The sequence below is a fragment of the Podarcis bocagei genome, assembly GCF_964188305.1.
Source record: "Podarcis bocagei genome assembly, chromosome: 5".
Taxonomy (NCBI): Eukaryota; Metazoa; Chordata; class Lepidosauria; order Squamata; family Lacertidae; genus Podarcis; species Podarcis bocagei.
In genome coordinates this window covers 18,274,222-18,288,363 of record NC_138129.1, presented here as the reverse complement: position 1 = coordinate 18,288,363, position 14,142 = coordinate 18,274,222, and the positions used below count along the sequence as shown (strand labels likewise).

At 43.1% G+C, this 14,142-nt stretch overlaps 1 protein-coding gene across 4 annotated transcripts in view; it reads right to left on the bottom strand.

Annotated features, from left to right (window-relative positions):
- Positions 1-7,851: 7,851 nt before the first annotated feature.
- ZNF217 (zinc finger protein 217) overlaps positions 7,852-14,142 on the bottom strand; it is a 33,383-nt gene continuing 27,092 nt past the window's right edge. For all 4 annotated transcript variants that reach the window (XM_081196073.1, XM_081196071.1, XM_081196070.1 and 1 more), the window contains 2 exons: positions 11,729-11,855; positions 7,852-10,513 (listed from right to left, as the gene is read on the bottom strand). In XM_081196073.1, the coding sequence (XP_081052199.1) occupies positions 11,746-11,855 (110 nt within the window). In that variant the 3' untranslated portion in view covers positions 7,852-10,513; positions 11,729-11,745. The remainder of the gene's footprint in view (positions 10,514-11,728; positions 11,856-14,142) is intronic.

Below are 14,142 nucleotides of genomic sequence, written 5' to 3'. Positions count from 1 at the left end.
GTTTCCCCACAGGGGAGCCACAGAAAGACTAACTAACTAACTATATTTAGTTAGTCAAGAGAGATATGGACTCAGAAAGGTTGAAAACCTCTGCCCTAGAGGAAGAAGAATGAGTTGACGAAAAGTGCTAAAGTGGGTTCCAAAAAACGCAAACTCGCAGAAAAATTGGGATCTGTCATAGAAAAACTCAGTTGAAGAAGATGGCAGTGGTTACCCAAACCTCATTGCTGGTTGTGAAGGGGCCCCATAACAGTTTGAGCTTCAGGGTCCTTGAAATGTCAGTCCACCAGTGATGCCAATCCAGAACCCCCACTGGTGCACCTAAACAACACACCATCACTCTCCCCCCTCCCTCTCCCAACAGATGGCAGTGACTCTGCTGCTGGGAGGTCAGGTGCACAGCTATGGCCCTCCCTGCCAGCTGCTACTGGTCCTACATGCATATCCCCTGCCCATGTTTGTGTTTCTTGTGCACATGGAAGTGTGGGGCAGCCACACCTTCCGCTGGCACGCAGCCCGTAGAGGTTTTGCCAAGGGTGAATGTAGCCTTTGGTCCAAGTAAGGTGAGCGGTCATGGGTAGACCAGCTCTCCTGGTTCACCTCTGCAGCACCAGTATCCCCACTGCCTCATTCTCTTCCTCCCAGTAAGTGACAGCAAACTTCCTGTCAAGAAGTCAGTAGTAGACCCTCCTTGCTACTACTGCTACTCCAGAGGAACAGAGGGTGGGAGCCAATCGCAGAGGCTGGTTGGACAAAAGACAGGGCAAGCTAACAACAGGCTGAGCTAGGGGAAGGCATAGCCCAGAAGTCATGACAGGAAGAGCTCAGTTGTTCCAAATGAATTACAGAGTGCCCTGCCGAACAAACAAAGAGAAGCCTCTTTCACAGGGGGAAGAAACCCTTTAAGAAATTGAAGTAGAGGGTCTGGCAGAGCGCAAGCACACAACACCACATACAGGTTTTACCCTTTTATGCCATCAAGTAGATGAAATGCTTTTCGGAAGAGCTGTGTGATTAAGAGGAACAAAAGGGGAAAGACACTTTAAGCTCACTTTGCAGCCCTGAAACCCACTTCACATTCTCTAAAATACTCAATTTATGGTCCATTTTGAATCCCGTTGGTAATTTACTGCCCTAAGTGCAGAGGATATTTTAATATAACCTAGTTTTTCCTGCTTTTTACTAGCTCCCTCCCCCTTGTTGCTCTCTGTTCTGCGGAGAAGGTGAACAAACAAATATTTCAAGAGAGAATCCAAGGCCGTGTTTTTAAGTGATACGGGAAGTTCCCCCTCTCCTCTTCTTTTCCATTAAAACATTTCTCTCCTAGAGAGGCACAGGCACTGCTGGATTGAGAGTTCACAAGTTTAAAAATCCGATTAACCCAATTTGCGATATTGCCTAGGATTTTCTTTAGGTTCTTTCAGATTTTTGAGAAGAGCGGATAGCCCTAGGATTTCTTTAGGTTTGCGGGCATGAGATATTATTTGCTGGGCCTCTCTGCCCAGGGTTGTTATTCCCACCTGTGGTGGCTCCTTCTTTTCATGCACAAAACAGAGGGCAAGATCACAAGTGATCTGTCACAGCTGCTAGGATCAGCAGTCATTGCATGCTTTCCTGCCCACTCCCTCTGGGCAGCATATGTCTACCCTAACAGCCATATGCTGGTATTCAACTAAATATTTGCACTAACACAATGGCTTTCCCTTCTCTCCATCCCCTGATTGCCCCCAAATCTGCTCCGGAGGGTGAGGGGTAACTCCCAGAACAATGGAGGATTGCATGGAGGAAGGAGAGGAGGAGAACAAGGATAAATCTTTGGAGGAAAAGTGGGCTTGGAATTAAAGAGTGTATTTTGCCTCCGGACTACTCTTTCTGTTCCTGTTTATTTTTGCACATCTTTTTACAAAGCCCATCTTTACAAAGAGAAATGCCAGTTCCTCAGACAGTTCTCAATGTAGAACAAAAAAAGGAGATAGAGGAGATGGGATACAAACAAGCTGCTGTGCAAGTAGGAGGAGGTCCATTTGCACAATGGGACTTGCCTCCCCCTTCTCTACCCTCCACCCTGCACATCCTAAATCTGTTTGGGATGGAGGGGGGGTTGGGGGGAGCCCAGAACAGCTTTAGGGCATGTGTGGGAGGGCTGCAGTGGAGCAGGGAAGTCCCGTTGTGCAAGTGAACAGCATTCCACTCATGCATACCCTGCTTAATGTGAAGTTTAATTTCACCCAACATAACGAAAGATTGAATTTGTGTATTTGAAACCCCCTGCTGAAGCAGCAGAGAGATCCAAAATGTATTGGATATTAAACTTTTCCCCCTACCCCTCTAGTTTCTGATCCTCTTCCTGCAGATCTTCATTTCAAAATGATATTTGAAATATATATAGACATATATACAGTAGATATATTGATGATGGTGGTGGTGCTTGCATTTCCTTAAGCTTTATTGATAAGCTCAAGCAATATATTTAAATTGTTCAGAAGTGGCATGCATTAATTAATTCTTCAAATCACCCTTCAAATAAATCGGTACAGATTATAGCAAAAATTAATGTCTTCAGTACAGATTATCACAATCTCCCTTGTACCACTGAACTGCCTACGCTCCTTTCCGGCCAGTTTAGCCCTATGAGCTTTAAATGGCTGAGCACATGAAATAATAGGGAAAGCGGAAAGATCACTGAGTAATGCTTGATGTGTGGGGAGAAAGCCCCTTTTGTGCTCTGCTTGCTGCTAGGCGGAGGTAACTTTGCAGTTGGTATCTAAGCACTCAGTAATATTTTCCCATTCTTTACTTTGTGTGCATTTCAGGTGCTAACGTGAGCTCACACTGTCACCTTGTGGTCGCATGACTCACAGCACATTTGAAAACCCAAACATGCTGCTGTTGATTTTAAAAGGAATACTTAATCCTCCTAAATCTCCACGGAACAAGTTAGCTAAACTGGAGAACATTTAGCGGGGATAGGTAATTAAATAACCAGGCCTAAATCAGGTTCAGAATGGGTGACAGCTACAGATTTTATTAACCTGTTTGAAAGCATTTTTGTATCTCTCTCCCTAAGAGAGAGGAAGGAAATTGAACTCCTCTAACTTTTGCATAGATCATGTGGGATGTGGAAAATTTGGGGCATCAATAGATATCATTTTAGGTCTCTTGTTTCACCTGGTACATTTTACAGGACTCTAGTACCATCTTAAAATAAGCATGGCTGTCACGTCACCTGGCAGATTATGAGACAAACACAGGGCTCCCAATCCTCATGTTTGTCTCATTTTGCTTAACAAACTTTATATACTACTTACTATGAAAACCTCTGAGTGGTTTACAAAGAAATCTAAATATTCATTAAAAATACCAATAAGAATTTAAAAACAGGTTCAACATAAAAACCTTAAATCAAGCTAGCAAACTTAAAACCATTATGCATAATAAAATTAGATGTGAAAAACAGCATGTTTAAAACTTGCGTGCCTGAGTAGGCTTGCCGAAACAAACAAGATTTTAGCAGGCACAAAAAAACAATACAGCACAAAGGCTGTAATGGGGAGTTCCAAAATTTATGTACGGTACTTTCATGTACTTTCCCCCATGTACATACTTTTAAAGTGTTTTATTTATTTATATTTATTGCATTTATATCCCACATTTTTCTTCAAGGCAGTCTCCCCCTTCTTTAATCCCATCAACCCTGTGAAGTAGGCTCAGCTGAGAGGCAGCGATTGGCCCCAGGGCACCCTGTGAAGCTCATGGCTGAGAGGAGAATTTGAACCCTGGTCTCCCAGGTCCTAGTCCAATACTCCAACCACTACTCGTGCTGCCACACTGAATGACTGGTTCCTTGCATGTGCGGAGGAATCATAATGCTAATAGAGGGACTGAGAGAGCCAATTGATGGAGGGGAATGAGGCAGGGGGGAGATGTGGTTCATGAGTAGGGCAAGTGCTTTGCATTCAGATTTGGTATCTCCAGGCAAGGCTGGGAGGAACCCCTGTAAACCACCTGTAGGAAATCTGCAATGTATAGACCAGTGTTTCCCAATCTCAGGTCTCCAGCAATTTTTGGACTACAAATCCCATCATCCCTGACCACTGGTCCTGCTAGCTAGGGGTTATGGGAGTTGTAGTCCAAAAACAGCTAGAGACCCAAGGTTGGGAAATACTGGTATAGACTGAATTATCCAGCAAAACTTTTTTTGATCAGCACCTCTCACTCACCTGACATCAGGCAAGGGACAGGTAAAGTCTTGGCACACATGTAAAGCACACAGCTTAGAGTGCACCATTGTTCTTTTGCAGCAGAGCTCTAAATAGCAGTGCTATTTAAACTTTGGTGCAGAATGCAAGCCCCATGACCTACTGTCATGTGACAACCGATGTTTGTACAGCTGGCCAGCCCTGTCCACTTGTTCCATTTGGACCATAGATGGCTGGTCACTTATTGACCCAGCCTACCGGCTTAAAGTGGTTACCCAGACCCTGGTGCAAACAATACTGAAGCACATGAAGCAATGGGTTAACAGCTTCCTATGTCCCCAGGTCCCCTTCATGGATCACTGCCTTGCTGTGGCGAAGGGGCTTGAATAACTCAGAAAAGCTATGAGCAATGCCGTGCAGGGCACCCAAGATGGACAGGTCATAGTGGAGAGTTTTGACCAAACGTGATCCACTTGGCAGAGCAGAGATATCACCTTGCCAACAAAGGTCCGTATAGTTAAAGCTACGGTTTTCCCAGTAGTGATGTATGGAAGTGAAAGCCGGACCATAAAGAAGGCTGATCGCCGAAGGACTGATGCTTTTGAATTATCGTGTTGGTAGAGACTCTTGAGAGTCCCATGGACTGCAAGAAGATCAAACCTATCCATTCTGAAGGAAATCAGCCCTGAGTGCTCACTGGAAGGACAGATCGTGAAGCTGAGGCTCCAATACTTTAGCCACCTCATGAGAAGAGAAGACTCCCTGGAAAAGACCCTGATGTTGGGAAAGATGAAGGGCACAAGGAGAAGGGGGCGACAGAGGACGAGACAGTGTTCTCGAAGCTACCAGCATGAGTTTGACCAAACTGCGGGAGGCAGTGGAAGACAGCAGTGCCTGGTGTGCTCTGGTCCATGGGGTCACGAAGAGTCGGACACGACTAAATGACTAAACATGTCCCTAGGTGCTTCTCTCTTCCTTTTCAGGCATCTTTAACCCTTCCGTCTCCCATAGAACCTTGTAAGTAAAGCAGTTTACATCGTAAATATATGCACAGTACCTGAATCTGTAGTCAAGGCTCAACAGAACAGACATCCACACACCTGGGAGTTGCAACTGAGCAGGGGAGACAAGAGGACTGGCTCTCTGCTTTGGGGGCAGCCACTCCCTGCTATCCTCACCTTTTGGTTTTTAATGCTGTCCTCCAGGGATGGGGAGCCAGTGGCTCACCAACCGTTCTTGGTCTCTCGATTCCCATCAGCTGCAGTCAGAAAGGCCAACATCTGGTGAGGAGCACAGGCCCCCCATTCCTGATTTATTGTAAAGCTGCTGTGGCGAGAGTGAGTCAGGCAGCGAATGGGAGCACTGACCTGTGGTCTGATTTGGCATGAGGTACTTTCATCTGTTCGTTGTGAGCATTAATCAGGCAGTAGTCAATGCTCACAGTGCCAATACTTGCTTTAGAAGAAGCCGATGTGTACACTTGTAATGTGTGTAAAACTGCTTGTATGAAACATCTCTTGGATACAGTAGCCACATTAGTCCTCCGGGTTTCTTTTTGGCAGCGATCCAAACAGCTGCAAGGAGACCTTCTTCACCTGAGAAATATGCATAACCAACTCCAGCAGAAGCAAAAGCCTCTAGGAAGATTTCGCTTCCCAAATTGCTACCTAATTTTGAGAGGGTGCCTGTCAGATACAAAAAGTGATACTTTCATGTTTCTATATGGAAGAGATGTATCCTGTTTTTTTAAAGCTACTTTAATGTCCAAGTTTGTGCCCTTTTGCTGATCAAACGTGCATGTTCCATTTGTGAATCACACTCGGAATAAATTGCAGAGGGAGCTTCAAACTGGCTTTGTACGATACGAATTGGCTCATTGCAACCCCCGATAAGTTTTTCAATCTTTTTCTAGCTGATCGTACTTTTTTAAAAATGTGCCAAATGATTTTTAAAAAAAAAATAAATGTGTGCTTAATTTTTATTTTTAAGACAGATTGCCTGCATGGCACTCAGAAGGAGACACAAAACCAAATCTGCATTGGAATCGCTGATTATAAGATTAACAACATAGCAAAAGTGGGAGGAAATCAAACTCAGCTCCATGTGATAATTCTTTTGAGACTGCTCTTTTTGGAGACTCTTTCTTAGTACTCGCCTGGCACCTTCATTACATATCTTTAGGAGACAGACAAAAACATTATATCAATCTGTCGCCTTTCAACTCCATATGGAAAGTATTGTTTTTGTTTGTTATTATGGTATTTTTTGTGTTTTTATATTGCACACTGCTCTGTGATCTTCAGATGAAGGTTGGTGTAGAAATTTAGTAAATACTAATAAATAGCAGTAGTACAACGAGACATTTTCTTATTACTAATGCATACACCTGCTTGACCTCTGCACCCATTTTTAGGGGGAAGAATAAAAATGCAACTTGCGTGCAATGCTATACCTGCCTTGAAAATTAATACTACATTGTGGATATTTTTGTGTGCAGTCAAGATGCATTTCTAAAATTGAAGTTCAAACGCCAGCCATGGCAGAAAGGGCTCTTTCCCTCTCTTGAGCAATGAAGTGAAACTTGGTATTTACTTGTATTAGTTCTAAAGTGAGCCCTTTCCATTTACTTTCACTTAACTACTGGGGCTGCATATAGCAGATCTTGCCTTTCCCTCATTCAGATTCCAAAGAACTGATAATGAAGGAAGAACACCTATTTGTTGAATCAAAGGAACCCCCCCCCCCCGAATAAAGTCTTTTAAAAGTAATATTGAACACCAGTACCGCAAGCAGGGGATGCCGGGTGGCGCTGTGGGTTAAACCACTGAGCCTACGACGTGCCAATCAGAAGGTCGGCGGTTCGAATCCCCGCAACGGGGTGAGCTCCCGTTGCTCGGTCCCTGCTCCCTCCAACCTAGCAGTTCGAAAGCACGTCAAAGTGCAAGTAGATAAATAGGTACCGCTCCGTGCGCTGTTCTGGTTCGCCAAAAGCGGCTTAGTCATGCTGGCCACATGACCCGGAAGCTGTACGCTGGCCTCCTCGGCCAATAAAGCAAGATGAGCGCCGCAACCCTAGAGTCAGTCACGACTGGACCTAATGGTCAGGGGTCCCTTTACCTTTACCGCAAGCAGACCCCAAAGAACGACTGATTCAAGTACTGTGGTGCCTCAGGTTAAGAACGTACTGTAATTCGTTCCGGAGGTCCGTTCCTAACCTGAAACTGTTCTTAACCTGAAGCACCACTTTAGCTAACGGGGCCTCCTGCTGCCGTCGCGCGATTTCTGTTCTCATCCTGAAGCAAAGTTCTTAACCCAAGGTACCATTTCTGGGTTAGCCGAGTCTGTAACCTGAAGCGTCTGTAACCCAAGGTACCATTGTATATTTTTTAAAAAGAAACCCTAGTAAAATTTCGAAAACAACCAAAAGGAGACACACACCTCCCCCGTGCTTGACATCAGTTTTACTACTTCACTTTGCTCCATAAATCCCTCTAAGACACTCCTCAGTAATTCTCTTGCTTTAGCCCTCTTGCAGCACGATGGTTCAGTGCTTGGAATTTTGCATGCAACTTGCGTTCGAACAAAAACCACGCAACCACCCAGTAAAATTTTGTCTGTCTAGTGTTCAGAAAGTGAAACAAGGACGAGAGTATTTGCAAAAAAAACCACCAAGTTGTATTTACATCCACATGTAATAACATATTCCACTAAACTAAAAACACATCATAAATTAAATGACTTGAATTGGTGTCTACAGCCTGACAAACTTAAGGGAGGTTCCACAATTAAAACAAATCAAGGTGGTAGGAAATAAATACAACAAATTGATAATTTGTACCAGTATACTCATTGCTATTGCAAAACAAAAAACCAAAAAACCAGTAGTATCCCATAGTTAATACTGATGGGCAAAACCTACTTTGGAGACCAGGGCTGCAATCTACAAAGCTCTGCTGCTGCAGATCCTCTGTTTTGACAGGGCTTTCATGGCACTCGCGTGTGGAAATGCTTGGGTGTACAGCTGCAATTGAGGGCATCTCTTGTGTTAACGTCACAATATATGAGCTGCTTTATTTTGTGCTGCAAAAGGAGCATTGGAAACCCCAGGCCATTGGGAAAGGCTCCACCAGTGTCTCCCCTTCCGGAAGCCAACCCATCAAGTGCAGGACTTATGATATTATTTCTGCAAGGAAGGAGGAAGCTTGCGCTGAAGCAGCTCCAGTGACCTAATAAAGGTAACACGAAAGAGATGTCCCGAGTCAAATTTGAAAGCGTTCTTTGTTCTCTTCCAAACTGAAAAGAGACTGAGTTTTAGAAAAACTGCACCAAAACAAAGAGGGAGATTCTTTAAAAAACATACAAACTATAGTTAAACATAGCCCTGGTCTTTTATATTTTAAGATTTATTACTTGAAAAAAAGGATACAGACAAGTTATTTTACACATCCTATAAGACTCGTTGAAGGGTAAGGCAAAATAGAATAACCATCTTCCACGCAAATTTATCTTCAAAAAATAGGCTATAAAAGTGCAAAACTAGGAAAACAAATCTAGATTTTATGTACATATGGCTCAGCTTATGAACAGGAAAATGGTAAATTGTGTACAATTTCCTGATACACAGCACTTCATTACATTGCCAGTTTTACAGAGACATCAAAATTACATATCCCTTAATACACAGGAAGTAAGAAATTAATTTAAAATGTCTCAAAGTTGCATATGGGGTTGTGGGGGAATCGCCAAGAAAGTCTGTGTTCTGCTGTTTTACATCTGATAAGAAACACACAATCAACAGTGCAAAAATTATTTTTGAAACCATTTGTTTCCTGGAAATGTTTGACATCCAAACCCAAAGAAAAGAATGAGTCATTAAAGGCTTCACATGCTGTATCATCAATATGCACAGCACCATGGCTGGTAACAAAACGGCTCTTCCATTCATTATTGTCATGTGCAATGGAAAAAATATTGGGTTCACACACACACAAAAACCCCAACAGTTCCTTGACAAGGCTATCAAACCAACTTGGGGCTGCACTGCATGCACAGCACACAGTTCCAAATGTAAAGGAGTGGGTCCCTAAGTAAAGCCACCACCATTCCTCTTTGCTTTGGTGAATATAGCCCTGGGCACAATGAAATGTGCAGGCCATTGCCTTCAACATGGGAAGGCCCACAGTTGCCCCATATACATAGATCTGTGGAGGAGTGGGGTGAGGTGGGAGGGGGAGGCGAGACAGGCCTTCAGTTGAAAGTAATGGCAGTGCACATGACATTATATTCTGGCCCAAAATGGACAGGAATGTTGGGGTGGGGTGCGGGGTGGGGTGGGGAGCGGAATAGGACTTCATAGTACCATGTGGAAATCTTTTCCCATGCATACAGCTGCATGAATGGGTGGGTCATGTCCTTCCTTTGGCTGCAAGACAAACAAGGAGTACTATATTTGCAAATATAAAGTTTTGTAACTGGTACAACAAGTTGCATCAGGGTTCAACAGGAATGCTGTTTTCTGCTTTAGGCATATGTACAAAATATTTTTAAAGCTATGCATTTTTGCAATATGATGCATCTGTGGAGTCAAAACTGAGTATTTAGGAGGAAGAGGGGTAAACTGAATCTCTCTCATGCAAGCACAAGTTCCTCTTCAGTAATAGCTTGGAGGCCAAAAAGCATTTTATCTGAATTGTGACTGCATGCCAAGGATTATGAGACGTGTTACTCCCTACTGATAGAAAATAAAGTACACGGTTTCTTTGAAAAGATTGTGGTACTTGTGTGTTAATATTCTTGTCTTATTCCAGCTGGTATTTAAACTGCGTAAGATGAAAACAAAAGTATGTTGTTCATTTGGAAACATTTTCAAAAATGTACATAGGTTAAAGCACAAAACAAACTTTGACAAACTACTACCCTTATACAAAAATAATCCCAGTATTTAAACCAGACACACTCAATGCACAGATTTACCTGAGGTGCAAGGGTTACACACAGCTTCTAAATTGGATCTCTTTTCAGCAGCACTCAAGTATGCAAAAATATACTTTATATTGAATATTTGGTCAATGATAATTCTGAGAAAAAATATTATTCAAGATCAGGAACAGATGCATTTGCCAGTTCTTTGCAGGCTAGTCTTGAGAAGACAGTGTTTAGGTCCACAATGTACAAATGGGGTCAGACCTTCCATTACAGAACTGTAGTGTTTCTCTCTATACAACAGTACAATCACAGCTTAGTTTGGTAGCTTTCACCATTCATTATTCTCAAGAGATGAACTGCAAGGGAAATCAAAATTTGCATCTTCATACCTGGAACACACAAACAAAAAGGGTTCTATGGCAATGACTCACAACAGATAAAAAAAAAAGCAGCATAGTGGGGCTGGAAACTTCCGAAATACTACTACTTAGAAGTGATTACAAATGTAGGAAAAACTGTGTTGAACTTTAGGCTACAGATTAGAAACTCTGGTGCCAGAACATGGAAAATAGCACACACACCCCTTGGCAAATTCTCCCCAATTACATAAAGGAATGCTTGATCAGCGACACATTGTCATTGTGTTACCCATTTCCCCTCAATCTTGCCTTACAAGAGTTATATTTTAGTTTTAGTGCACTACCAAGGACCTGAATGTTCCAGTTAAATGGCATTAACCACATATCCTCTTGTAAACAAGTCAAACTGGGGGGGGGGGGGGAGGTCAAGCAAGGTAAATGAAGGACACACACTTAGAAAACTAAGTAAGAAAACATTTCCATGAAGGTGAAGAGGGGAATCTTCAGGTGAATCATACACTATTTGAGATATGTCAACACACAAACATTTTTACTTTAAAAAGTGTTGATACTTAAACTGTTAGGGGCAGCAATATAGGACAACCCTGACTGCTGGAATATCAAAGCTACTGGGCCAAAGCCATTCATTCAATAAGCCCAGTAAGAGTGCTTAGTAACTCAGACTCATATTTACATAACAGAGCAAATCCTCTCACAGCACCCTTTTCTCCTTAAAATGGAGAAACCACACAGCTTAGGACTGCACCCTAGTTTCTTAGACAGCCAGGCAGCAGGACCACAGAACAGAGAATATTTAAACTGAATAGTCCTGGGTAGCCATCTCAATTATGAAAGATGAGCACAAGCAAATCAAAGCATTATTTTAGATACCATGAGAACAGGAATAAACCAGTGCCATTCAATAAAGATTCTGTGCTTCGCAGAAAGAAGCAAAGCTCTTAAAACTCACCGAAACTAAACTACAACAGGATGGCACAACATATAATGAGCTGCACCTCAAAAGCATACTAGACAGTAACTCCTTTTTAGTTGTATCTCATGGTATTTTTACATTTTGACCACTGATAAGCACATAATGCCAACTTTTTGTTCTGGGATAAGAGGGTCTGCAACAATCAATTCTCATGACTTTTTTGTGTTCTTCCTGCCAATATGTGAATTGTGGGGAGGGGCGAGATCCTTATTCCCGAGGTTATTTTTTTTTTATTAAAAAAAGTTGTTTACCATTCATTGTAGCAAAATCATGTTCTCTTGTCATTCAGTCGATTATGTGTATTGCCAATAAGCCTCTCGTAACCTCTTTTCTGCAGCATGGTGCTAGACAAGTGTTGATACGACACTGGCCTTTTTCCTAATTAAAAAACAAAACCCAGCACATTAGAAGACATTACCAGTAAGGCCAGAAATAGACACAAAACTAATTTCAAGAACTTAGTGAAATAACTATGGCATTCTTCCTCTGCCCTTGCTCAAATGAATAACTTGTCTATAAACACACTTTTTGCAATTACATTTTGATCGTTTTCATGAACTCTGCTGAATCTATCTTGAATGCAAAATGCTGGAAGAATTACTTCAGACAATGATAATGATCTGCATACCTCAACGAAACACAATGGTCAGGACCCAATGAACCATGAAACCTTTTGCACAAGCTCAAGGCGGGGGGGGGGGGTTGCTATACAGCAGCTTTCCCCTCAAAACAGCACCAACTGCTTTTGAAACCAAAAGCAGTTTGTAGCTTGACATGAATCCAATTGTTTTAAAGCTGGGTGGGAGGTGCCAAAAATTGTTACAAGACTAGCACAGGTTCCTTGCACAAGCCAAATAAAGCTCCCGTTTTATGCACTGTTACCAATCTGTTTCCACAAGACAACTGACTTGCTAGTTTTATACCCAAATTTGGGGGGGACGGGACTTGTGCTGGAATAATAACCATGTGAATGCAGTTTTATTGCAAAACAAGGTAGCGAGTTTGTAGAACGGTGGGTTCAAATCATCTAGCGAAAGCCCAGGCCTGAGGCAGCAAAGCACTTTAGCCGCTGCTTGTCCCAACTCTTAGCATACATAATTTCCTGAAGTATTCAACACAAATAATCTGATTGAGACCACTCTGGTAAATAGGAATACAGAAGCTACACAAGAGGGATCTGAACACATGGAGAAAGCCTCGTCACCATTACAGGCCATGAAAATGTAGGTGCAGGCACTTCCCACATGCTTCCTCATGCTTTCTTTATTCTTACTTCACTGCAGCCAAGGGCAAATAGCAATTATATCACTAATGTAATTCAGGAACTGCTCCTGTGACATACCACCACAGTAAGTCCATACCATCCCAGAGATAAAGCTACATGAGCCACTACCATACTACTGCTTCACGTGGTGTTTTAGTCACATGATTCAGGCAAGTGCTGAATCAGCACACAGCATGGCTGGAAAACTCTCAGGGGTCCTGTAGCTGTTGATGGCATTCCCTTTCCCTTTTTTAATTTAGGTGGGGGGACCTGTGAAGGGTCCTGTGTTTGGGGGGGGGGAACCTGTGAAGGGCCCAGCAGCTGCAGTGCCGCCATCTTCACTAAACCCAATGCCCTACCCAAATGTGTAATCCCTCTGCAATTTCAGTTTGCAGCTCTGAAGCATTCTGGGGAAATGAAATCTGCGGCTGCAGCCACCTGACCGAACCTAGTGCTTCCCTGTGCTGAGGAACCTGGAGCTCTGCTACTTTCAGTACTGCATGGCCCCCAACTGCTGTCTGTTTCCACTTGTCCCTGTTGCTGCTCCCCTTGCACCTGGAAAACTATTATTTCAGGAGGGGCAACAAGGCAGCATTTTAGTGAGAGTACTTTGTCCCAGGTACTCTCAAGCGTTGTGCTGGCCCGGGATCTAAGTCCAGTTTGCACATCTTGTGCTGATGCTTTTTTCTCTGAGCTGGCATACATATACAGGCAGTGACCATTTTGTGTGGGGGTTCCATTCCTGGCCCCCAAGTGCGCATAAGCCCATCCTGTTCTGCCCTCGTTCTGAATTCAAACAACCCATACGTCACTGGTCACATGTCAACTGGACATGCGCAAAATGGTCACCACCTGAACCTAAAGACTCAGGCCAGCAGGTGTGGTCACCAGCTATCCACATGAATTTGGCATGTCTGCAGCCTTCTCCAACCTGGCATAGGGCAGAACTCTTCTTTCTAGCTTTAAGAAGTTACTGACAAAGTTTAGAAAAGGAGGCAGGGAGTCCCACACCTAGCCTCCCCCAACCCACCCAGTAACAAAGAGCAGGAACTAGGGCTCTGTTCTCCCTCCCTTAATTTTTTATTAATTGTTCTTTTTTCCTGCCCTGCCCTTCCTCCCAGAAGAGCACTGAGGGTGGCTGACATAGAATCTACATGCACAACAGTTTCTGCAAAACAGAAACTATGCAGCTTGAAGGCAGCTGCTCTTAGCAACATGCTGTGTGAAAACATAGTGTGGTGCCAAATCCCTGTCTTCTGGTAATGTAAGCCCTTGGGGAAGTAAAAGAGGCGGTAAGTGATCACTCTCATTTTTTTAAAAAAAGAAATTATTACTGGCGATTGGTCAGAAAAAGAAAAACAGAGTGACCTATCTTACAATGTCTAGATGGGAAATTTTTGG